This window comes from Helicoverpa zea, chromosome 12, assembly GCF_022581195.2.
Source record: "Helicoverpa zea isolate HzStark_Cry1AcR chromosome 12, ilHelZeax1.1, whole genome shotgun sequence".
Classification (NCBI taxonomy): Eukaryota; Metazoa; Arthropoda; class Insecta; order Lepidoptera; family Noctuidae; genus Helicoverpa; species Helicoverpa zea.
The window spans coordinates 8,993,657-9,021,023 of NC_061463.1; the positions used below are offsets into that span (position 1 = coordinate 8,993,657).

The following is a 27,367-nucleotide window of genomic DNA, read 5'->3' on the forward strand; positions in this document are numbered from 1 at the left end:
AGATGCAATCAGTTAATTGCAGTTCAACCCACACTAAATCACTACTTGGCTGCTAAAAAGCACTTTTGGAACATCAAAACTTACAAAAGACAGATAGGGTCAGTAAAACAACACTTTACAAGAATCTATCCAAGTTTATTCATTACTTATAACTTTGGTGTGTTTATTATATACAATAAATAAATGATAACTAAGAAAAATAGGTCTATCATACAAAACCACCTTAAACAATAACGAAATGTTGCAGTTAAAATAATACATACAACAATTTTCATAACTAGTACATATTATGTATTTCATTTAATAACTTTTACTAGAAGAATTTACTAAAGATTTAGCTAAAGTATTAACAAATGCCAGTAATAATTTCTGAGTAAATAATGCAAGTAAATAATCGTTTTAAAAGTAAATATTACTATTACAGCTTCTTTTGACTACTCACAAACATTCATAGTGACCCTACGAGAGGCCCTTTCTATAATTTTATCTTCTACAATCATAAGCATTCAATACTTTTAGTTTTGCCCAACTAGACACTACTAATTTTGCTCAAAGTATGCTTAGACTCAACATGGAGTAATTGGAATTATTATATCTTGGAATAATTTTAGAAAACTTATCGTTTATTAAAAAAATATTGTATAAAATTTTCTTACTTGGGCAGTGTTTATTTAGGGAACGATATTATTTATTCAATCCTTCAATTCCTCACAGTAAATGCAATTCGGAGTGCACGCCGGAGTCGATCCTACTTCTTGCAAGCAACAGTCGCAATTACGAGATAATATTCAACAAGGATATTAATATAATAACTATAATAGAGTGTTGTGCTGACTGTGCAGGTAATGTAACTAACCATCCTAAGTTAATTATATTAAGTCTAACATACTATACACGTAAGACAAGTGTTTGTGCTTAGTGATATACCGACGCTATGTTACCAATACGTATAAATAGTGAAAGGGTTAACAAAATTATTATCATTTGCAAACTTAACACTAAGGCCTGCTGTACACCAGGCGTCCTATCATCAGATTTGTGTTTCTATTCAACTATGTATTACGAAAGTGTTTTTTTTTATTCCATCGGTTTCTTGTAGGTTCTGCATGGTGATTGTCGTCTAGCCACAGCTACACGGAACTGGGGAATGATGTAAATACTTATAAACTTGTATTACTTGTAAATAAACAGTACATGCTTAATAATTAGACTTACAATTGAGTTTATACATCAATAGTGAAACATATTACATTACCTATAAATTCAATTTAAAATTATTATGTTATATAGTTAACATCAAGGCAGTGGTACATGCATAAATTCAACATTGTTAACACGACATACTTAACACTTTATAATAATTTTAGAAAAGGCTTTGAAATTACTCATATTCGCTATAGGTACGCCTTTCTTCCTATCCAATAAGGCATAGTTCCGTGAAATATACATTTCTGAATTCTTATTTGAAAGAAATTGAACTGTATAGAAGAGAAATGCAATAAAATATTCGCGAGTGTCTACCTCAGTCTTTAAAAAAAACGCGAAATAATGTTATGAGCGAAACAAGTAGTAATTAACGTTTGTAATAAATCTTTGGAACCGAATCTCTTACACATACTGACTTCCCGGTAGGGATGTGCTTAACAATAAAATTTGTGCTATGTATATAAAATTTTACAATATCTAATACCATTCGACACTGGGTCAATCGTTTCATGAGCACAACATAGTCATAATATCCTTTTCATCTAAGAATCACTAAGTATGTAATCAATTATCTAATATTTTTACTCAAACTTCAAAATGAATATAGAATAATTGTTTTCATGATTCGGCGATGCTTAGGATTAAACTTACTAAGGAGAAATCACTTAACGCTCATTTAAACAATAACAATTCATATTTGTGTGTAAAGTACATGGTAACCAATCAATATGATCCAAGGTTGCTTTATATATAGTAGAATAAATTGTAAATAATACTTCCTTTTCAATAACGTTACACATTAGAGGTGTCTAAGCTTCCTATCATAGTTAAGAGCTAATTACGAGTTGCGACTGACAGCTAAACTTGTGTTGAGACGATTCTAATGAAACCTTGCACGAATGTGGGAGTGTAGGGATAGCTTCTCAATATAATATACTTCTTAAAAATTTGCTTTTCAAGCATGCTAACTATGAAAGTAAGAAAAATATAATTTTGAGTACATATATCCATTCCTTCATACAAAATTCATTTTTAAAATACATCCAAAGTAAAATTATTAATGTTAATTTAATTGAGTAAATAATAAATTACAGGTTATTAGTACACATTTTGTTCACCTGTAGGAATTTGGTAACGAAAATAATAAAAATGTAAGGCGACACGTTATATTCTCTCATCCGAATGACACAGGGCCATATCCTAATTTGATTATTATTATTTCTTTCAGGAATTATTTAATTACTTATTATTTATTACCTTACTTATAAATTACTAGTTTCGTTACATTATGGTCAGTGGTCATTTTATGTTCGGACAATGAACGATGAGAGATAGATGTTACTAAATGTACAGTTGACGCCAGAATTGGGCGTAATTTAACATTTCTTAGTCAAATCACAAAGTTTTTAAAGCGTTAGTTTTGGGTTTTATCTATTAATATTGTTTGCGTAATTCTGCCGTCAACTAGGTATCGCTAAGGAGCAAAATAAAGGCGTGCCGAGGTATCCCCACAGGTAATTATTGTCGCATCATTCCCCACAGCAACATGCAAGGCTCGAGTGCTGTCCTCACGCGGCCAGCAGTGTCCTGATATTCTTCGGCGTCGACTGATGGTTTAAATGCTTCGTCGTATACCTAAGGGCGTTGAGGAGAGGTTCTGCCTTCGTCGGCGGCTGTTGTTGCAGGAACTTGACGCAGCCCTTCACGTCGACTGACGAGGAGCGGCAGAAGGCACCGGAGGGGTGGACCCAGTCGTACAGGATGATCAGACCTACCATCACGCGTAGCACTAGTAAGGACGTTTCCTCACGACTGAACTGGGCGACGAGTTTTCTGTAAATTAAACAAGACTTATATGACATACAATTCCAAAAATAAAACTTCACAGAAATAGGGGCAACTATGGTATGTAAGTAACTTTAATCTGGAGACCTAGATATATGTTATTAAAACGTCCTAATTCCCGAATATATTTTATGTGTACTTTGATATGGTTACAGCAAGTAAATAAATAAGTCGCGCACACGTCTGTTTGGGTTCGCGTGTTGTGTTTACAGTGAAGAAACTGAATTTACGACACAATAAAGTTAGGTACGACCGGCTCGGTTCGGATTTGGGTCGTCAGCGCGCCGCCCACGGCCCGCCGGGTCCCGTATGCACCGCAGACAGGTATACTAAACTGTATACTTGTGAATGCTACTTGTACCTTTATTTGTTCACGACGGAAGTGCAACGTCTGTTAAATAATTGAATAAAAGCTGTACCTGTCTGTCGGACGGTTTTGTTAGCGTTCAATGCGCTTTAGGCACAAAATTCTAATAATTTGTCTTATTTTGTTGAAGTAAAGAGGAGGTACTTATTTCGATAATATTTTGAAGAAAGGAGTGAGGCCACCGGAACTCAGTACCAAATACATAATTTATTTGAATTGTATCTAGGTCTTGCCCTAGAATATAACTATGGCGTGAGTCAAGGAGCTGAAAATATTAACCCATTAATCAACATTATCTGCTGGATTTACAGTTGCCGAGAGAAACGTATTTACGGTTAGTTGAGAGTTACTGCTGGCTAACAATCTATGGTTAAACTTATCACCGTCATGCCTAGAATGTTACCACTTTAGACATACCAGGCAATGTGCGTCAAACTCAAAGAGTAAATAAGAGCATAAAGATATGCTCTTATTTACTAATATAAGAATATTAAAGCATAATTATCATTCAAATGTGATTTTATGAATCTATGTCAATACAATTCAAGAGCCCAATGGAACAGGTCTTATTTTAAGTTCGGTCACCACAAAAAGCGGTGACAATCATTAATAAAGATTCCCGTCACGTTTGTATTGTCACTTTCAATGAAGGAACTGCTAATTCTGGTCTTATGGCCGACACAGTCTCGTGAATCGTCCCCATAAATATTTTCAACAATCAATTAATATTAGCACCCATTATAAATCGCCTTTTAATTGTTCCTACAGTCATTTGTTGTTTGTAAAGACATGACGTCTTCGGCACTTTCAATAGAAACAACACCAAGCCATAAGTGACCGATGATTTAATCATGTTGTCATTATATCCGTCATTTGTTTTCGTTGATAACCGCCGTAATACCGCATTCTGGTTACGCAAATATACTTACTGCAGTTTATCGAATGATTGCTTTTACGTCCTTTGGACATCCGCATTCACAATTCACATTCACCCGTGTTCGTGGGTTAGTACCTAATCTAATATGTATGAGGAACGAATAGCAGGTATCTAGCGGCCAATGATGTCTATCGTTTGTAGCTATGTACTAGCTGTCAATTATGTAGGTAATATCAGAGCTACATAGAGCACGGAAACGGTCACTTGGGACCAATCGATGCGAGGTAGCAGACCAAATTATGCGGACAGTAGGAGCGAACGCTCGTGGTATTGATAAGGAAGTGCAAGGGAGGAAACTGTTATCAGAAGTTTAATTAAACTCATACATTTTCCCGTCGAAATGTGGAAACAGTTAACATGGACGATAAAAATACCTGAAATGCTACAGCACAGTACGAATGTTTAGTCTGAGGCGTTAGAAGTATGTAAACAAGTCACTACGTAAACTAAACAAGCCAAAAAACTTTACACGGAGTTAGGAAACATTAACAAAGGAGAATAAAAAGCGTAGGAGGTCGTTATGGACAAACCGCACTCTACGGAGACCTCGAGAAAGTAATTGGGAGTTAAAATGACATGACATACAATGGCGCCTTGCGTATTGTAATGATGTAACATGATTATGGCTTTAACAGCATGTGCAATTAATCCACGATACAAAGATAAACAGACACATGTTATAGTTATCAAGTAACATGTGGTATGACACGTTGGAGCCCGCAATAGATTTATTGTCTCACTAATTTTGGAGCCCCGACAACTTGCAAGAAAATTGTCGGAAGCGGAAAGCAATCTAGGGAATTGCCTTCTATTTGAAACTTGCAAGCGCATTTCCGATTTCCACCCTAAACAAGCGAGGGGAAGGGAAGTACCTAAATTAGTTTCTCGGCAGTATCTGTTCAATCAGTAACTCTCGGGGGAGATAAAACAGTAGTTGATAATAAACAAAGCTGGGTTTTATCAATCTCTTAGTTTCATACACGATAAAGTTTGAATTTCTCTTCGAGCTAATGCAATTAATTTTGGTAAGAGCCCACTACACAACTTTTAACTAAGTCGTAGTTTCAGAAGTTGTTTAGAATGGGGTTACTAATTTGCGTTAATGAGTACCATGATAAGTGCCAAATCAACAACTATAAGGACGGGACTTAAAGCGGTGTAGATAGTAGCCGCGTGTCAAGACGATGGCAAACACACTTGAAGGCACGTGTTAGTACAAGTGACAGCTGATTTATCTTTATTTATATGTTCCGACGTTCTTACGCTCTGCCGGTGGCTGTGCGTATCGATGTCGTGCCCGACACACGATCCCAGCGTGTAATGAATACGCTCCTATTGTTGCAAGGATAACGCGGACAGGACCGACCGCGGTGACGTTATTACTAACTACTGTTTACATTATTCACCTGCCTATTCAACAGCTACTGGCCGTTAGAAAGGATCTATTTTCAATTCAATACGAAGTGTTGGATGAGCCTTTTGGATAAATAGGCCAACGTAGCACTCTAGATAATGCTATAAATCTCCTTGTTTCAAATAACTATTGAGGAGATGGGAAAAGTTTTCAAAATCGATTAATCGTACTACCCAGCTGTTGCCCCAGCACAAGAAACTCGGACAGATGTCAGAAAAATAAGTTAAGAAGTCGTTTGTTCAAGTTTGATCTACTGAACTAACTTGGAATAAAGTCTGAACCTATCTGAGATATACAGCGGCTGACGTAAATAGATTTTCGAAGTTTAAAGCGGTTTCGCAGGTGCATTGTATTATGTGGGAACAAAGGTCGGGTTTGCAAAATCAGGTTGGTGTGTGTAACCCGAGATGCAGTTTGGCTAGGTGGCGGCGTCGGTCTAGTTTGGAAACGGTCGGAACGAGTGCAGTATTACGTGCGCTTTTGATGATCACAGCGAGAATGTATTGTGCTGGCTACCGGTACACTATAAACTGTAAACAAGCCGTGGATACATGTCGTTGACACCATTTCGTTCCTCTACTGTTTCGAAGTCATGAATATTTATGACTGATTTTATTAAAGGCACAATGTAGAAATATGGGACAAAGTCGGAAGTGTTTGTTAGGAAAAGGTGCAAGGTTGCCAATATAAACTTTTTATAGATTCAGCCGTTTGCAAATGAAACTTCGATAAAGGAATTTGAAATTTTCTACAAAGTGAAAGAATAGGTCACGTTCACTTCTCTGGGCAAACGAATAAGATCAGTGAGGTTCACACAAGTCTTTAGTTATAAAGTTTGGAAGAGATTTGATTTAGATGATAAAAAAGATACTTACGGATTCTCCAACATCCTTAGACACACTTTGGCCATAGTACTGAGCGTTTCCGTCGTATTCTCCAAATCTGGTTGATTTTCATTGACAAACTGGCTCGTGGCTTCGGAAAGGACTTTTAGCATCGGCGTGGCTTGTGCGTAGAAGAGGGACATTCTGTTGGCCACTTCTGCTGTTATGTGCGGTTCTTCCCCCGGTGGTAGTTCTGCGTTAATCAGACCTCCTCTCGAAACACTTCGTCTGTAGTAGCTAAAGTCGTTCTGTATAGCTGGTGTCTTCATCTGGAGAACGTAAAGAACAATAGTTTAGAAAAACTCAATAACTTTACTTAAATCCCTAGGGACTTTATACATACTTAACAATAAAACGTGTCTCAACTGAACGTCTGACATAATGATGATTAAACTCAGCATGTGCCTGATAAAAGTCCATTTCGCTGCACCCACCACGAGAATACAATGGGCACGCAAAATTATGATTCCTAGACGTGAAGGGCGGAGATGAATTAGGATTTCCGCCCATTCAGCATCGCGGCACTGAATCAGCCCCGCCACGACTTGCACCTAGTAATTTTACGCGACCATATTGAAGATTATTTTTAGTAGACCACACGCAAAGGCGACGCTCGGGCTCGCGATTAATTCGTCGTTAGATTATCTTCTAACGATACATTGTTCTCTAGTATTTGTATAGAAACTCCATATTGGAAATCGTAATCGATTGAGGTGAGGCTATGCTAATTAAATGTATTCGCGGATGATTGCCCACCCTTACCTGGATGATAATAATATGGTTGAAGAAAAAACGAAGAATGCGCTGATATTAAGGTTAACATTATTTTCCATTAAATTAATTAGCATAAGTTTAACAGTTCAAAGACTTTGTTTGATGGTATCTAAACATTCTTTGTGGGCATCAATCATCTGCCCAGTACCCTTTATCCGTAATTTGTAAGAAATAATTAACCAAACTGCAAACTAAGTTTCTCAGTACAACACCGCAATTTTACGGTCAAAATGCTTAGTAAACATAAACCCAGATACCAAGGCATGGCTAATCAATGTTCCTATTTTCGTTATAGCAAGGCTACCGTAATGAAATTAGCTTTGCAAAAACTGTGGCAGTGTTAAGCCAACCAGACCTTTATTAATATTTGCTCTGCTAATGTTAAACTAGGATAAGAAAACAGAAATAAAAAGAACCAAAACCTTTTAGTACAGTGCTGTTAGGAGCTAAACAACTTTTTCCTCTATAGTAGGTTCAAACACCCAACACGATTTACATTGTGGATGTAAAAGACCATTCTGACGTTTAATAACACACTACTTCCAACACAATAAATTCTAGTACCTATTGAACACGATGTTATTCTTTCCCATACATAGATCATTATGGCCGAGTATCGATTAGCAATTACATACTCAAACAATTGTGCCTTGATGATCGGGCTGAACGATTATCGATTCAGGTCTAAAGGCGATCGCTATGGGTACTTTACCTTAGGGTGTTAATTATGCACAAGACTTACGTAAAGACAGCCAAAGGGCAACCGCCTTAAGACAGGGCTTAAACTAACAGATAAAACATATGTACATATTTAGATTATCTAAATTATGCCTACATCTACGATGATCCAAAAACATCAAAATTGAAAGTATCCCGAATCTCATCAAAGAATAATAAGTACGAAGAAATTGATGCTTATTTTATGAGTCGATTTTCTGAATAGAAAGCCGATTACTGAGAGTCTTCAATAAGTTGAAATATAATTGTTAAATGTAAGTATCATTGATATTGTTTCAGAAAATTTTTAATCAATTCTCAGAACAGATAGATGTGATTTTAAAAGGGCAAACGTAAAGTGTAGGTTAAATTAATAATAAATATTTATTTATATTTATCGGGAGACAATCAGACAGTCAGTTCAGAAAAAGAAACAGTCCGAAATTATCGAAATCGCCATTTCAAATAAACCAATCACGTTTGCCATTTTAATAAACTACCAATATCAACCCAATTTAAATAAATGAGTTTTATTTAATAGTTTCTTGGAACGCTATTACCAAATTCTGTGATTCGAATGACAAAGAAATACATGTAAATAAATCGGATGCAAGCCCGTGAGTCACCGAGGTCGCGGTGAGCCAAGCCAAGCCTCACTTTCTATACAATGCCTTCGCAAATTGTTCCATTTTAGACTCGATGACTAACATTTAGATAGCCTCGCTTTAATAATTATGGCGATAGGCTGAAATGAAGTACTGATTTACTACTTATAGATAACGACATCGACAAGCGAATACTGTACCAAATATTTATGGAAATGGACAGAAATTCGCATATTTTAACGTCGGTTCAAGGAAGGTATTCAACGACTCAGAATAAATTTTGCGCAGATAAGAGGATGGAGATGTTTCGAGTAATGGAAGCATGACTAAACCTTTGTTAATGTTTTCTTAATCGCGATAATTCATATTTGCACTGGAGATGAATATCTGAAATAAGCAAGACGAACGTCTGAAAGCCACGCTTCAGGAAATGAGGACACGGATAGCGAAATGGAAAACAAAGAGCTGCGAAATAAAGAGACTTTACTAAGGCTTCAACTTCAACAACAGATGAAAACCTATCCAACCGTTTATAAATTCTTTACACATGATTCAGGCCTTTTGGAGCACTTTAGTAAAATAACTAAAACGAATTGAATTAATCCCTAGAGAGTTTTCAATTTTGACTATCAGACAAATGAAACAAACAGTAACTGCATTCAGAATATCAAACTAAATATCTAAATTGAAGTCTGCTCTAGAAGCAAAGGTCATAAGGCCATTGAGTACCAAACAATTGTTTCGCGAGCAGATAGCAGTCAGTGAACTAGGAGCAACGACACTGCAAGGTTGGGGTCAAAAGGGCCCAGCAATTGAATTACTTATGCTGCATCAGATACGCTGGGAACGGTTGGTCGCTTTGTTTATATAATTGTGACTTATTGTTTGTTATTGGCAGCTTACAATGCTGTGAACAAACATTAGATCACAGATTGTTCATATTATGTGGCAACCGCTTATGAAAAATGTAACGTCATTTCGTGTGTTATGTTGCTATCTGAGATTGAGATTTTCTTACAGAACATTAGAAGATCCAAAAGCAGTGAAAAAGAGAGGATTGGATGGAAATCGCCTTTTTGTTCTCTTAGATCGCAGTTACGTACATAGTAATTGATCTTGGTACAATTACGTTTGGCAGTATATTATGAACATTTTAGTTCTTCAGCGTTGTTGCTTATTGCAATCCAGTATTGTTAAACAAGTCACAAACTTAAAACACTATTAGTAACAGAGTCGTTTACTTTTCGGGTAGCAGGCTGAAGGTTGATGTTTTATTTTAATTTGTTATCGCTTCCTAAGCAACATGTGGAGTATTTGTTTTATTACACTGCCGAATTACATCATCACCCGCATGTAGTGCTTAACTTTTAAGTACTAAAACAATGACTCTAATCATCCATATTATGAAAGGAGTTAAAACATTGTCGATTGGTATTTATCAGCAATTGTTGTTATTATTTTCCTGTTTTGAAACATAACATTGTGTTATAACTACATAGGTTAGTTCGAGCAAATCGATCTACATTTATATTAAAAGCGACATTAGTTTTAATTACTAGCATTTATTCAGATATTCCTTTCTTATAACAGAATTCATCATTATCTTGTCAAAACATAATTTATGCTCAAAGTTCGATAAACTTATTAAGCTAAGTATCGATTTCTATCCAAAACTTCATCTAAAATGAAAACTTTTAAAGAATACTTGCAAAAGTTTTAAACGATCAAAACGTTGTCTTCAGACATGAATAAGTTTCTGACTATGACAATTTATTGAGGGCAAAATATAACTTCCACTAAAGTCTATAACAAACATAAGTTGCATAGCAAGATCTGAACTCACCGCTGTGCTGAACACGATTGAAGTATTTCAACATTCTAGTTTACCGACTACCGACCTATTTTACCGCTCTGCATAATATGAGTAATCTATCAAATTGCAACAGCTATTTGGTAGTTATAATGATCGTTTTGCATTACATAATCACGATGCATTTACTATTACTATTTGAACAGACAAAGGCGCAACGTGTTATCTAATAAGTGCAACAGGGCAGCACCACACCAAATTACGTTAGCTCATGTAACGGATTTATATACGAAATTATGACTTAACCCAGAAACTAGGGTTTATCATAAAATTATTACAACAGCGGCCGAGACGTGGGTTACAAGTAACATGCATAATTGATGCGACATACTAAAGCTAGTGTGAATATTAACCGGGAGTTTGCAAAACAAAGAATCACCATCCCAACGTCTCGTAGCGTAGGAGTCGAAGGTTTTAGTGTCACAAAGAACCGAGAACTTTATCTTGCGGTTTAGTAATAAGATGCTGAGATGACCAACATTACAGTAATAACTTGTCACAATTCAACCTACAAAGTTCGTATATTAGCTTTAATAAAATAAGGCTCGGAAGATCTTGTGGGAGACATTTATACTTACTTTGTATTCATCGAATTTGAGTACAAATTCTAATATTTCTGCGAACTGCTTGACTAGGGCTTGCTGTTGCTCAAGGTGCTGCGTGGGACTCATCGCGCCACCCACTAGTGATCCCAAAAGTCGTGGGACTACCTGTCAACGAAATAAAACTGTGTTAATTTTGAGGAAAAATTACAATTTGATGTGTGGAAACTTACAACGAATGGAGTTTAATTGCATTGTTGCACAAAAAATGTCTAGATTACATCTATAAAAAATAGCAATTAAATCAAAAGTTTCTCATTTGTCCCAGAACAGCAGTTGTTGCAGAAAAACAAAGTTGAACGCGCTGCGCTGTTTCCACTTCGAAATAAGCATGACAAAAACTGAAAAGCCTACAAAGACTGCTTTTATTGACTGGGTCCATTGTTGAGGCAGCCACTGGCTTGAAAATAAGCACAACAAGGAAAATGTCCGTGGTTACTTCATAGTGTAAACACGAGAAGCATTAATAAGTCCATGTTATATTCAGCTACACGATGCTTGTGCCAAGTTGAATCCCCCGGGAGGCCGCAAACCTACTGTTTCTTTATTCTTGAGGAGAGCTGAAGATCCTCTTGTAACTTCTTAAGATTGATGTTATATTCAGGGCAATCTGCAGATTAATCTTAAGTTTGTTGGATGCCAAGAATGGATTGTGTATCAAACAATCCCATTATTACGGTTTTCAGAGGCAATACCGCTTTATTGAATCGATATCCCAGGTCACGTTATGCTATCATTCGGTTAGATCACCGCTGTCAATAATCGTGCCGAATACCCAAGTGGTATCAAAATATTTGTGTTAAACGGCGAAGTTAGGCGTTTTGCCTCGTGTGACATGGTTAGTGAAACCGGAGCCGCTGTGAATCGTTTTTAAACAATGTCAGGAAACGATCGTAATTCACCCGATTAGATTGCATCGGTCGCTTTATTGGTACGGGAATGTAACCGATTATTTTATCATTTGCCCTCCATCCTCTGTTCCTGTTTCCTAAGAGATATACGCTTATAGTTATCTGCATTTCGCTTTACGCAAAATATGTACAGCAGTTAGTTTATCTACTGCTGTATTAAAAGGTAAGCTCTCTTTAGGTATAGCCTCATCTATTTTAATCTCGACTTGTTTATCGTCTTTATAATTATGAGTAATTAATATTAAGTACAGCGCGGTGATTTATTCTTTCCCGTCTGTTGTCGACACCGTATTTATTTCAATATGCTAAGTAATGTGTCACGAATAATCAACTTGCCGACTGATACTTTGAAGTGTAATTAAAGTTTATTCTTGTACATCACGCTATGAATGACAAGAGGGCATTTGATTAATTAAAAGGCTAGTGTCCCAAGTGTCCTACCCTGTTATATTACGTCTAATACATATAAATCACCGCTGTATATAAGTGGGGAAAATGTATGTGAAAATGAGAGTAGCCAGGCAGTAAAAGCCGTGAACTTAGCCTGCAGCCTTCAGTCACGCGAATAAAGCATAACTCGAGAATTTATTTCAGAGATAAAGTCATACGTTTTCTGATTAACACTAGAAAATAGAATGATCTCAACCTTTTTAGAAGGCAACATTGTTTTGCTTTTAATGATTTCTCACTAAGGCGCTTAGTGGGGCTTTTACTGCATATTACGGGTGTGTTGAAAATAAAGAAGATAAAGTGTTGTGATCTAGTTTAAGTAAAACAAGATTATTGGTCTCCTTCAGCATCATAAAGGTCATATGTATGAAAACAAAAGGTATTCATTTCAATAATACTTGCCGTACAAGGATTCAAACATACATTAAAGTTAAAAACGTGTTTTATCACAAAAGGGTGTGGCGGACACAAAAATAACTTGTAAATAAAAGAGTACTTCCCGAATGAAGTTCACAAGTAAATGCGCATACGCATATATTAATTGGTGATTCATACAAATTAAAACGTGGTGAATCACGTGTGGAGAGGATGGCGCGTTTTTTTTATTATCCCACCAGCCGGGATAATTCTGGGTTTCGACGAAGATGATGTAATACTGTAAATGGATATTTTAAAGTTGCGCACGCGTCGCAAGGAGATCGAAACGGTCGCGGGAAGTACAAATGATCGTTTATATCCGTCAAGGTTAGGACAACTGCAAAATTATTGTAACCGACAAGCAAATTGGTCATTGGCGATGATACCGTGGTATATAGTAAAGATAAGATTATTTCGGCTTTGTCAAGATTTAGGGCATAATGTCATCAAGGTAAACGCAAGAACTGGAAACTTATTGATCCTGCCAAGAACTGATCATAATACTTGAGCGTTAATTAACACGTAAACTAGCCCACAAAATAACATGTCAAATGAAAACGATATCCGCTAATGTATTCCGAAAACTCTCATAATAAATGTATGATGATCACATTTGAGAAATAAGTTGAAAACGGAATACTCATTCAGTAACACGTAGTAATGGCAACTGGCACACGAAATTGATTGCCAACATTATAATATTAAATATCCCGAGAAATTGTGTCTTTGTAAAAAGGGAATATCGTACAGGAATACATTATACTTAAGTTATTTTGAGAACTCTTGAAAATGAATTAAAAGAAGTACATGATTTCAAGGTTTCTTTTCTATAAATTGACCCATTTCACTTAATTGTGGTAGTTTAGCTGTTAAACAGTTTGATTCTCATACGAAATGGGCATTTACCCTAGTGAATTTGGAGCTGATAGTAAGCGCAGCGGGGATCTAAGGTCTTATTCCCATGCCGATAATTCGAACTTATAGGAGCCACGTTCTCGTAAAAGCGTCTGAAGAATTGATGCCTAAATGGAATGGTAAGACTCATTAAGAGGGACTCTTTTGTAAGATCTTTTAAAATATTTTATACATACGTCCATTTAAAATACATAGCGTTATATGTTCTGTAGGGATACCAAGACTACTTAGGCATGGAATAGCAAACGATCCGCTCGAGGCTAATGTAATATTAAAAATGCATCACAAACGCCTACATTGCTGCAAAGTAATAGTGTTAAGTAAGATAGTCTAATGATTATATTAACTGTTCGTATGGCGGTACTGTAGCGCGTAGTGCGCTAGGAACCGGGGATCTTCAGTATATTTCAATTAAAACATTAAAAGGAACTTTAACTTTGGTTTATTTTCTGACTCGGGGGTGAAGTGACATACTTCAATATCAAAACTTATTCTATTTCTATTCGAATCTATTTACATTATTGTCCGGCCAGGTATAAAATATAAAACACCAAAGAGTATCTAACTAACTACTACATCTCTACATCAGCTACGCCCTTAGGATAAAGTTGAACTTTATCTCAAAAGCGCAGCTTTAGGCGGACAATCATATAAATGGATTCGAATAGAAATAGAATAAGTTTTGATATTGAAGTATGTCACTTCACCCCCGAGTCAGAAAATAAACCAAAGTTAAAGTTCCTTTTAATGTTTTAATTGAAATATACTGAAGATCCCCGGTTCCTAGCGCACTACGCGCTACAGTACAAACGCGCGATGTACAATTAAGTGCTCACGCGAGATCAGTACCAGGGCAGTAATTAAATTAACACCATTTACCGACCAATTGCGAGATTTGAGCAATAAATTCTGCCAGATGGTCGGAAATTAAAGCGAGAGCGAACCGAGGGATGTCGTATTACAGCATTTCACATATTTATAGCTGTAAGCTGTTCTCTTATTGTTTGCTATTCGTTCAGTAACAAGTTGGAATAGCTTGTGAACTTACTGAAGTAATGCTCTAGGATAGTCATATTTTTTTATGAGCAAATCCAATTTCATTATTATGGTTGAGGTTCCTTGTAAAACTTACCGATAACTGTTACACTCTGCTATTTCATGCTTTCTGCATACAGAGCATCAAGATATTTTTATGTGTTAATAAAAGAAAAATCTTAGCTAAATTACACAGTGTAGTAAACAGAAAGTATGCATTCTTTTATCCGAGTGCAACGTACTCCATGCACCATTAACTTTGGTTCCACATCACGATCATCTGTCTCGTGGCCGTAGACAGCTCCTGTTAGACCCGATGTATGTATGCCTAGTGCGTCATGTACTGACCAATTAGCATTTATAACGTTTATTAGGACACCTTGGTATTCATCAAACACGCCCATAAGTTTTTCCCTCATAGAATCCATAATGTTACGCGCTACTGCAACTGTTTCCATCTTGTTCAGTTTTTTGCGTTTTCGCCACTTTTTATTGGTATGTTGTAGTAATTATAATTACTCAGCTGCTATTAAGTACTATCGCAAAAGTCATTAAAGTGAGCACCGGCCCACTACATCGAACACATAACATAGAGAAATTAATGAAATTCCGTTCAGTTACACCCACATAAATACCGATAAATTAAGTTAATGCTCCACCAGTCGGCATTCTGCTCAAACAATAGGACATTTACGACACGGTTGCACTTTACGTGCCAATACTTGCAGCAAAGTTTGTTCAGAGAGGTGCTTTGCGTGCAAAACACTAGTTGTGAGCAAAGTTGGACGTGCTTTCAGGGTGTTGCATAAATCATGTTTGAAACAGAGACTTTTGAAGTACTTTCCATAACACGACGCTGAAATGAGAGCAATTTTTATACGGAATAAAGTTCAGAGTTCAGTCAGCGCCGTTTAAACTTCATCCGTCTTACCACAAAAACTTTTTAACGTCAGTTTAAGACTTGTCTAAAAAAATGTCAAATTATGACGTTGACATATGGTTCATTTTGCAGCCAAAATTTTATTAGACAAGTGTAAAACAGGGTTTAAAGTTTTTGTAGTAAGGCCCCATGTGTCGTAATTTATGCACTATCATGACCACCCATGCGACTACTATGCTCTTGAAATATCACGCAGACAAGACTTCCTAATTAATTTAAAAATTTTACGTTGGAAATCCTGACATTCTTTGGTGGCACAAGATTAGAACAAACGAAGCCTATCTCAAAGAAGTTTTCTCAAATATTTTGTGAGTTGGAAAAACTTATCTGTTTGGAGCTTTCCCAGACAGACATTTCTTGACCAGATTTGTTTGAAATGAAATGTCTGAGATAATTCTTGTCGAGAGTAGTTCGTAAAGGTTACGAGATGCAGGTGCTCTCTGCAACAGGTATTGTAGATTTACATCAAATACCGCCAGTCTTATTCACTTATGAATGACTAAGGTATAATTGCAGCGACGACTGCAGAAATGCCATTTTTTATAATAATATGCCTTTATGAAGGTTGGTAGCGACAGAAGGTACTATTAAATACACTCAACTATTCGTAGACGTGTCGCACCTGCCCATTTGGTACTGTGTTCATCAGTTAACATATTATAATATGCAGGACTGGTGAGAGCAGCTGGTAACCGACAAAACAGAAACGTGCAAGTACGTGGGCCTGTAAATGTGTATTTTAAAAGGAAACACACCGGTCATTATTTGTAAAAACTCAGCTCACAAACAACGAGCAAAACTTGATGTATAATGATCGTTCTGTGGTTTCTTTTTAAAGAATTTCTTCGTGGAAACATCAAAGCGCCATTGTGAGGTAGCTCCTTGGTGAAGTTCGTCAAAACTCCTTACTTATCCAAGTTAAACGTATGGTACTTAACAAAATGGTTTAACTTTGTGTTCTTGTCTCTTGACGTCCTTAAAAATGTAGGACCTTATTTTTGTAAGACAACATCATTAATAATCCTACTCTTCGTAAACATGTATATGAGACTGATTTACCGAATATGAACGTAAACATAAGCATTTTTGGATACGCACGAAGTAAAGAGGTCACCGCGAATTCTTTCCTTTCGCGTTATATTCTTGTCTCAGCTATAAATAGGCCACACCATGGCCTCGACAAGTAAGGGTATATATAAAGGAAGGTAAGCAGAGCCCACCTGTGTACTAATAATACACTTTATACCCAAACCCACCTGCCCGAGGTACTTAGTTAACTATAGCAACGTCCCGAGGGATGCTTGATTGTGCCAACGGGCTTACTGCCATCAGTTACTGCATTGCTAACTCTGAAGTAGAGATAGGCATTACGTATGTTTTAATTAACGTCTTAGTTACTTCAATACACATAGTTAAATTAAAAGAAAGCTTTTTAGTATAGTTAGGCTTTGTTTGCTAATTTTGGATAATAGTTATCTGAAGTTAATCGCCTCTGCAGACAGTGGAAGAGGGCATAAGTTTTCTATATCTTTTCCTGTTGCCTGAAAGTACGTCATATAAACTTGAGAGTCTTGGTCCCTGAACATTTGTTCCGTACGCGATATCACGTTGCGAAATACCGCAGCGCTGTACCCGCACCGCACCTAATAAGGATCCCTATTCAACAATATACCACGTCATGCACCCAACAAAACGTTGTTACATCTCTTTCCAACCCTACGACACACGTAGAGATAGAAGATGGCTATGCATCCAAACTTCGATAGTACTTCTGTGATTACTCACGAATCCTTGACGTTTGTTGTCATTGTTCGGACTAAAATGGTCCGCGTGTTGCCGCTTCAAATGGCAATCTGGAGAATTACATTTTGCAGGAACTATTACGAGTGTTCGTGTTAGAATAAGCTTTGTACGGACCACTGGGTGGAAGGATAATGTTGCTTTGTACGCGCTTGAGGCTCAACGAAGCAATCCCGTATTATCTGCTTTTCTTAGTGCAGCACTATAGAGAATTGCAGTCTGGTAAATAAAAACGTTGGAGCAGTTTGAGCTTTGCATTCAAATCATATTAATTATGAATTGAGTTATAACCATATCATTATTTTATAGAGGTTGGGTTATCAACGCCTGACTTTAGTTAATTAATAAAGCACTCACTCGATTAAATCAGTCTAAGTGTGTAATGTAAACATTACACAAGGAAGGAAAAACTTTGTCTATGTTGAATTAAATCCTATTTAACTTGAATAAATATTTAATATTGGTTACAATACAATTATAGACTATGAATAAGAAATAGCCACAGTGTGTCACAACTAGATTTCTGTTTAACATACTTTGTGTAAATATGGTCGTCTTTTTGTAATAACTAGAGAATTTATCTCTATCTGGCTATAGAACGTTTAACGTTTAACTTCATGCGTATTTTCTATGTACAATTACACCACATTTCGTTTTCCTGTTCGAACAGGATCACAGGACACAGGAACAGAGTATTCTGCACTGTAGGAAGCCCCAGTTTAAATAATTATGAAATTCTTTACAATCGTTGATACAATTATGAAATAGTTGTTAATTTTAGGATCGCTTACTATTTTGAAGATCTATTTGTTCTTAATCTTCTGGAGAGCGACGTTTTAGTTCATACAATACGCATCTATGAAATCGCAAAATTAAATTCAAGAGACCCTGCGTGGCGTGACATTGCATTCATTTGCTTCCTACAATTCTAAAGTCAAAGTCAAAGTCAAAGTCAAAGTATCTTTATTGTGGGCATATGTAAGTTACAGATCTTAACAATATATTTGAGTATCAATATGTCCTGCCTAATAGGCAGGACATATTGATACTCATATACTTCTTTCTAGGTAACTGAAAAAAATGTATCACCCTTGAAATGTTTATTGTCCCTTTTTTGACCTATTTATTATGTTAGACTTAAATTGCTGCTTTTACTAATCGAAGCTTATTTATAACTGTAGGTACATGAATCACTTCAGCATTTTTATTCAATCTACAATTTAGAGCACCTACAAAACGTCAGCCCAGCTTTCTTATGAATTGATGTGTGATATAAATCAGAAGATGTAATAAGGCAAACAAATTGATGGTTCCATTGCCCCCGGAGGATGCAGCATGCGTTATCGGCACGCATTCTCACGCGAGGAACGTCAGAACGCGACAGTTGTGACCGCTGCGATTGGATGATTGACACGCTAATGGATGAGGGGCGAGGTAAGCATGGTTCTAATTTACTGTTAAGTATTTGTTTTTGCAAATACCTACCTAAAATTATTTGGGTGTTTGGTGATGTGAAATTAGATACAGGAGATCTGCCGCGCCACTTTTCTTCCTGGCAAAAACACATTGTAAGTGGTTAAGGGTGGGCGCTTTGGAGGCTGTCTTTTGTAAATTTTGACGTTGAAAAAGTGCTGTTTAGCAGCATGGCTTTTCTTATAAATAATAATAGACTACAGTGCAAAATAATGCTAATAGGCAAAGAATCGGCTTTGGTAGGAATTTACTTCCTTTACATTTTTGCTTGTTTTCCCAAAGAATTCATCAAATCTAAGTCCCGAGAACTAAAATTGCAGTTCAACTGCAGTCACAGAAAGACTCTTAGTACTAGAAAGTGGAGTGGAGCGGTCATTTATCATTACGTAAATTGGATAATGAACAGCGAGCACTTGCTCCAATTAACTTACTACGGGAAGTTGTTATCTGTGATTAAAACCGTTTTAAAACTTTGCAAAAATAACGTGGTACATGTACATGACCTAGATTTTATACGTTTTGGTAATTAGATTTAAGACTGCTCAATTAATATTAAAGACTAGCTTCTGCCAGCGGTTTCACCCGCATCCCGTGGGAACCTCTGCACGAAACCGGATAAAAAGCAGCCTATAGCCTTCCTCGATAAATGGGCTATCTAACACCGAAAGAATTGTTCAAATCGGACCAGTAGTTCCTGAGATTAGCGCGTTCAAACAAACAAACTCTTCAGCTATATAATATTAGTATAGATTTTGATTGCACAATTTGCTTCAGTTCCGGCTGAAATTAGCCGCCTAAATTCGGTAACATTGTTATGGTCCAATCTATTATAACAGTGCATAATTAAACTAATTTCAAAATAAAAAATGATGCAGTTAATTAGAACGTAAATATTATGATATAATTAGTTACGTGAATATAATGCACTGGTTATGTCGTCTGACTTTCATACCGCAAAATATATGTCTTGAACTTAAATAACTTGATTGTCTATTAGCTCATTATTTACTGTTATTTTAGCGATGAATGATGATCATTAATTATTGTTTTACCCTGCATTTGAATAAAGTGCTTATTGTTAATTTAAAAATCCTGCCTATTGTTAAATGAAATAAAAAATAAATAAAATAGCCATTTATTTCCAAACTTTGGGCGTATATTTTGCTCCATAATTATAGCAGTTATATTAATTATTTTATAGTTGATCCCTCAGTTCGTTGTGCCTTTTAGCATAGGTGTCCTCCAACTGTTTACATGTTGTTAAATTAACAATGTTAATTAATATTGACTGAATACAGATAAGTAATTGTTAGGGGCGGCCCCTACATCTTTCACCTCGGGAAAGGCCGAAGGAAATGAGCGTCTCAGCTCTATTGGAAAGTCCTTGTCGAAAGACCTTGGCAAGTCCGATACTACAAGGAGATTGTAAAACCGAATTTTGTAAGCAAGGAAATATTGTTCTCCAATAAATAATACGACTTTAATAATAGGTACCTAAAACCTTCTCCGAAATCTGACAAACACGTATTTATTTTGTACAAATACTACGCTGAAAACCGAGCCTCCAGCCAAGCGTGAGATGATCGCACATAAACATACACGTACTTTAAAGTTGAACTGAGAACCCCGTTTCTTCAAAGTCCGTTAAAAATGATGGTGATCTTATTCAGTAGTTTAGTTTATTGAAGAAGTTAATATACAGACCGAGGTCAGTGTAGGTGCTACTATAGACTTTGCTTTTATTACTGGGCTGTTATTTATCTTATACTCTGTCTGACGGTATTTCATCTGTGGTTTAGTCAGAACATCACTACAACTACATAATAACAGTATGAATATATACTCGTATATTTATTTTCAGAGGTGGTTCAAGATTATCAAATTACATAATGTATTTTTACGTAAAAAAATAGTATTTACTTAATGAAAGTTGAGGCAGTTTTGTTCCGTCTCACGAGTGGTGACGATGCGTTAAAAACAATCCCGTGACAGATTTATTTAAATTATGACACAAACGACCTGAGAATTCAGGTCAGATATAAAGCAGCATATTTATGTCACCTACAAAGCTGACTGTGACACACACAGTACCAAGTGGTTTCGGAATACCTGTCATAATTTCTGTTATATAACTTTATAATCGTCTCGTGTGTTTACTACAAAATAGTAGGCGTCTTTAGTGTCGTAAAGTCACATTATTATAAAATATCGATCCTTGTTCGTACAGTACGAGTAACAAGCCTAATAAGGAACGAATTTTATTGTACGTTTCGCTACGTGCCGGAAACACGTACAATCAGCCGAAAAGATAGTATCCAGTCGAACAGGAGGCGTTGGCTACCGATTGTGTACTCTCCCGACTAAACGGACGTTTTTATGTGTGTATCCTGTCAGCAGTAAACCCATCTGAATATTTCCTCGCCATTTATTTATTACATTAGCTTCTGCCAGCGGTTTCACCCGCATCCCGTGGGAACTACTTCCCGTACCGGGATAAAAAGTAGCCTATAGCCCTCCTCGATAAATGGGCTATCTAACACTCAAAGAAATTTTCAAATCGGACCAGTAGTTCCTGAGATTAGCGCGTTCAAACAAACAAACAAACTCTTCAGCTTTATATATTAGTATAGATTTCAAGGCTGAATGATCAACAAAGGCGAAGTGAGACACTAAAATCTCTTTCGTTATGTTTTAGACTTTTTATTCTTGTTTTCGCACTTCGTACTTCCCTATTACGTGAATCAATAGATTGAATCTGTTGCGGTAGGCACGTAGTATGACTAATAAGTTCTATGTTTGCCCTTAAGATTTCCAACACGTCAATGACTTACCCACAAGCTGCAATACGTTATACGTCAGCAATGACGCTAAGTTTAATCATGTTAATTATAAGGCAAGTTATTAAGATCTTATTGAGTATGAGACATCGAGTTATTTTATGTAGTAGTCGTAGGTACTTTGAATATGTGTGCCTTTGTCTGCTTTATGAAATTGGGGCTAAATCAACAGGAACATTTTGTTTCACAGAATCAGTTCCAGTAATCATTAAATTGCTAAAATGACTGGTTTCCCGTTGTGCCGTGATTCCGAACAAGGTAATGGCCAACGGTTGCCAAAACGCTATTTGATTTAACGATCAGCTGTACTGCACTATTGATTGTGTTGTCTGCAGTGTCCCATCTCTGTAACATCAGCTGAAATGCAGTCGAATCAAATACCTATTTCCTCATATTGAGATTTGAGGAAATAGGCACCCATAACGCTCACACACTAATGCCTAGTTAATTCTACTCGTATCGTCGTCTAAATCGGGTTATTTACGCAATTACATATAATGATGTATTAGGTGTTGGCAAATATTACTACAAAATTGGAGGATGTATTTTGTTCTGCTGAAGGTTTAACAAATCTGAGCTAAATGGATGATTGCTGCAGCGATCATATAAACATTCGTGTGCGTAAACGTTTTAAAACAATCATTTCTACCTACAGATACACAGATTGTTTTCCATTTTTTGCATTAAGAGCACCTACTATTAAGGCTTATCAATAGATATACTTTCAGATTATTATGCGTGTATTTTTAATGCACAATATATGCAAATGGCGGTGGGCGGTAGCCTTTCAGCACGCGTGCTCGGCGTGAAATGTTTACGGGGGAATGGACACCCTCTGTCTTATTATTTGTAGCTATTTATATTTCCATAAATATCATGTGTTGTCGCCCACATGAAACTCATTAGGGTTACATTTTAATTAATTATCGTATCATCAGCCTAGCCTTTATCGTGAATATTTTCGGGTTGTCTGTAACCGAACTTCGTGCAGGTGGGAATTATGTCCTGAGGGTAGCATTTGTTACATCATAACAAAGACTGTCAGACCTTAATGGACCGTTAAATACGACTAGGGTTAAATGACCCTCAGATTCAACACTCATCCACTTTTTGTGAGGTGAGTTCAACCAAAAGGATTGGAATGGGCAAAAAAAAATATAGGTATTGTCCTGAATGATTTCAGTGAAAATTTCCATATTCACTCGATAAACATTGTATTGTATTTGCTTACAGTATTATCAGTGTGAGAACTTATCAATATGACATCACATAATCTTATCACAGTTATCTGAGTACTACACAGGATGTTAAATGACATGTATACTAGCACTCTGTAGTTAAAATATTTTATGTTTACTTTTAGATAGCGGAATTATGTTTGATTGGTACTATCATTAACCGTTACAGGCCTTTGGCAGTTGCAGATCAATTACTAGGCCATGTGGATACGAAAATGACTGAATGAGATAAGATTTAATAAATTAAAGGAATATGCAGAGATACATGAAATTTATATTTTTATTATTTAATGATTTGAGTACTGAGTTCATTGCTCATCCTAGTGTCTCCACCCAATTTTGATGATGAGGACAGAAAGACCTGTTCTATTTTTTTAAACAAGAAAGTAACTACACACTATGGAGATATTGTGACACCAATTCTTTAACTTACTATACAGGGTTGGTATGGAAATCCTGGTATTGAAATATCAGCTGAGTAAGTTGGGATATATTTTTAAAACCCAGCCCTACAGACTCACTGCATTCACTAATATACCTTCTATGCCCAAAAGTTAGTATAAAAATTAAGAATTGCTAGAAGCAAATTATGTTTAGGAACAGTAAAATTAATCCTATTTCAAACAGCAGCAATTATTACAAAATAGGAAAATAACTTCCTCCTATAAGTACCCATTTATTAAGCATCTGTTAACAGGCAATTGGACACACATTTTGATAAATCTGATATACTAATAGGAATATATACAGATATTTGTCTATGATACAATAATATGGTATGTAAACAGTAATTGTATTGTAAATCATAAATATATAAACAATTAACTTAAAGACTAAAAATTATTTGTGTCATACCCACATAAATAAATAACATAAAGTGATGTCTAAGAGTGTAGGCAGAAATTACAAAGTCCAAACGCCTGAGATAGAAGAGAGAACTTAATTCATTATGGACTTACCCGCTGCAGCTGAATAGAGTGGTTGTAACAGCGCAAGAGTTTGTCAACGAGCGGTCTCACGGCGCGCCAAGCTCGCTCCTGCGATATTCGAGACGGGTCCGCTATAGCCTCCCGTATCTCTTTCCCAGCTCCTTTGTAACATTGTATCTCTTCGAGTATTTTCTCAGAGTCTAGAAGCACCCTTTGAACTTCCTCATACACGGCGCGCTCAGTGTCCGTGGGCGCGGCATTCTCGAAATCCAAAAAAATATCGTAACGTGGCGACGAACAACAATTTGAGTCGTCCCGAGACAACAAACTCAATAATTTCCCCATCTTACTGTAACTGATTCACAATTTACTAACAAAATCAACTCGATAGCGAACACTGCATTGCCTATTTGCACTATCAGTTACAAAAGTGTCACTGAAATGTCTTAAAGTCACTGAGTTTACAGCAATATAAACAATTTTTACGCAGTATTAAGCGATCTCTTCACTTTTGTATCTATATCTGAAAACGTTTTAAATAATAATGAGTCAAATAACTGAAAGAGATCCGTAAAACACAACAGCAACCCAGAACTGCGGCGGCCCAACTCAAGCTGTCATCATGATTTAGTATTGACAGTGACATAACTGCTAAGCAGAGTTGTAAGCTCAAAAAACAAAATATTCGAAAGTCCTACATCTAAACCCAATAGAGGGCGTCTAATCAAGTGTGCTCCGGTATACTGGGACGAAAATAAATGCTTTTCTCTTCTCGGTTGTTGATTTTGATCAAGACTAATGGTTTAAAATTAAATTTTTGATTGTGAATAATCATTTATAAGAATTTTATAAAGATTACCAATTATAAAAAACTCTTGGCGCTCCGAAACTATTGAATCAATTTGAAAAATTCGTTCACTTTTGGGAAGGTACATCATCCCCGAGAAACAAAAGCATTCATTTCGATATAGGAATTATTTTCCACCGGAATGTGCTACAGCGGGAAACAGAGATAAATAAAACAATTGACATTCAGTATTACATGTGAGATACTGTGTGTAATAAGTTAATAACAATAAATACTTGTGCCATCTATTAAAGTGTCATTAAATAATCATGGGCGTAGCCAGCTTTGGGCTCAGGGTGGGGCAGCAGTCAACCTATCCCTCGGGGGAGGGCGGGGGCCCTCCGATTTTTTGTATCTTGAGCCGTTAATCTCAAACTTGTTAATCTCTTAATTTGAGAGGTTTATATTTTCAAGTACAGAAAATAAACAATCACACATAGGACAAAAGCCAAAAGTAAGGGTACATACTTTCTGAATACGCGAGCGAAGCGAGCGCGAAATTTTTATCGGACTTAAACCAAATATTACGTAAAAGTTAGCCCAAACGTACTTAACTTTTTGTTTGTTGACAAATGCAAAAATAAGGGCCATATAGTTTCTGAATACGCGAGCGAAGCGAGCGTGAAATTTTTATCGGACTTAAACCAAATATTACGTACAATTTAGCCCAAACGTACTTAACTTTTTGTTTCTTGACAAATACAAAAATAATACAAGTAGTTTCTGAATACGCGAGCGAAGCGAGCGCGAAATTTTAATTATTTTTCAAGACTCAAAACCAAAAACTACGTAAAATGTCGCCCAAATATACATTTTCATGAATGGGGGGACTAGGTACGACACACCCGATATACGTCCATACGAAAACCCCCTCGCTCGCATAGATAAGTCGATAAAAATAAAGTCGGATAACGTATAGCAACGTTGCGCAGCTAAGCTTCGCGGACCACTTGGAATGCCTCCAGGGACCACCAGTGGTCCGCGGACCACCGGTTAAGAACCACTGTGCTAAACGATCCACATACGTAGATTTGACCAATTTAGGCGGCCAAAAATATTTTACAATGTATTTCGTTTTTTCTATCTTTATTTTATTATTTATTTTATTTAAGCATTGTATTTTGATAATAAGCATGTTTTATTGAAAAAAAACGTATTTTTTTTTTTTTTAATGTAGAGTATCATATATTTTCATTTTAAAAGTAGTTATGATATTTTTTATTATATCTATTTCAAAATAATATGTAATGTAGTAAAAAAAAAATTAATATTTTTTTATTCCTCACTTTCTGCCTCTGATATATCAGACTCTGTGTTTGATTCAGCTGGTAGTAGCATATTTTATTGTTTCAGGGCAAAATAATCTTGTTTTGATGTTTTTTTTTTGTTGGTCACATTTCTTCAGTTTCGTATTTCTTTAGTTTTCCTTCGTTTAGTCCTCTCACTACAATCTTTAAGTGATTTAGATGGCCGCCCCGGTCGATTTCCAACACTTGTCGGGCGTTCAAATGTTCTGCTTAACCAATTCTCATTAGTTTTAAGGATTTTTTTTACAGTTTCAGTTTCTTACTTTCGTAGCTATTTTAAAATATGCAAATCTTTGTTTAAAACTGCTTATATTATCAGGTGTGTTACCCTAATAGGTCAAAAGTTAGTTTCCTAGGTAATTTAGTTTTTCTTCCAAATTAGTCAGATCTTGCTATTGTATTTTATTGTAAATATAACGTTGGGTCACTATTTTTACGCCAGAGGTACTCAAAACAAAAAAAAATGCACTTTGTGACATTTTAAAGAAAAAAGTATTTTATTTTTGTATGAGCTTCAAATCTTAAAAAGCCTGTAAGTCGGACATCCGCAGCTATCCGCAGCCAAAAAATATGTCGTAAGCTAGTTTAATATGTCAAATATCTAAAACTAAAAAAAATGTTACGCGGTCGAACGCGATAATATAACAAAATTGTGTTTAAACAAGAAAATTACTAAAAAAATATTTTGCTTACACACCCTCTTTTAAAATTGAAATAATACTATAAAAAATTAAGTGATCACACTTAAAATATATTAAAATATAATAACTGTTACCTACACAACTCGAATCCATCATAAAAGTTGCTTAATATCAATTAGATAGCACAAAAATAATTTTTCTTTAATACCGTCTACCGAGATCTCTAAAAACGTATAACGTAAAATTTGCACTAAGGTCAAGTTCCAACTCCTGGTGCAAGCGCATATCGCATGTTTGGTAGGTAGATGTGGTAAATTCTTATTGCTGGGGTATTCCTCTTTCCATTTTACCCACAATTTGATGATAACCTTTATTTAAAAAAAAAAGACTTTTGGCCAGCTAAATT

The 27,367-nt window shown here is 36.1% G+C and overlaps 1 protein-coding gene across 2 annotated transcripts; it reads right to left on the reverse strand.

The window, feature by feature from the left end:
- Nucleotides 1–114: 114 nt before the first annotated feature.
- LOC124634991 (CYFIP-related Rac1 interactor A) lies at nucleotides 115–24,797 on the reverse strand. Of its 2 annotated transcripts, XM_047170716.1 has the most exons (4): nucleotides 24,197–24,796; nucleotides 11,198–11,329; nucleotides 6,645–6,922; nucleotides 115–3,039 (listed from the first exon to the last, which is right to left on the reverse strand). In XM_047170716.1, the coding sequence occupies exons 1-4, from the start codon at nucleotides 24,509–24,511 to the stop codon at nucleotides 2,775–2,777; spliced, it is 990 nt and encodes a 329-aa protein (XP_047026672.1). In that variant the 5' UTR covers nucleotides 24,512–24,796; the 3' UTR covers nucleotides 115–2,774. The 2 variants fall into 2 exon arrangements, with proteins under 2 accessions (XP_047026672.1, XP_047026673.1); XM_047170717.1 differs by lacking the exon at nucleotides 11,198–11,329 and having other exon boundaries at nucleotides 24,197–24,797.
- Between the last annotated feature and the right edge of the window lie 2,570 nt (nucleotides 24,798–27,367).

Excerpts from the sequence above, each read along its gene's own strand:
- LOC124634991 (XM_047170716.1), bottom strand. The coding sequence starts at position 24,511 with ATGGGGAAATTATTGAGTTTGTTGTCTCGGGACGACTCAAATTGTTGT. Across the intron at positions 6,923-11,197 it reads TCAAATTCGATGAATACAAA|ATGAAGACACCAGCTATACA; the intron begins GTAAGTATAAAT and ends TACGTTCTCCAG. Across the intron at positions 3,040-6,644 it reads CTAAGGATGTTGGAGAATCC|AAAACTCGTCGCCCAGTTCA; the intron begins GTAAGTATCTTT and ends TTTAATTTACAG.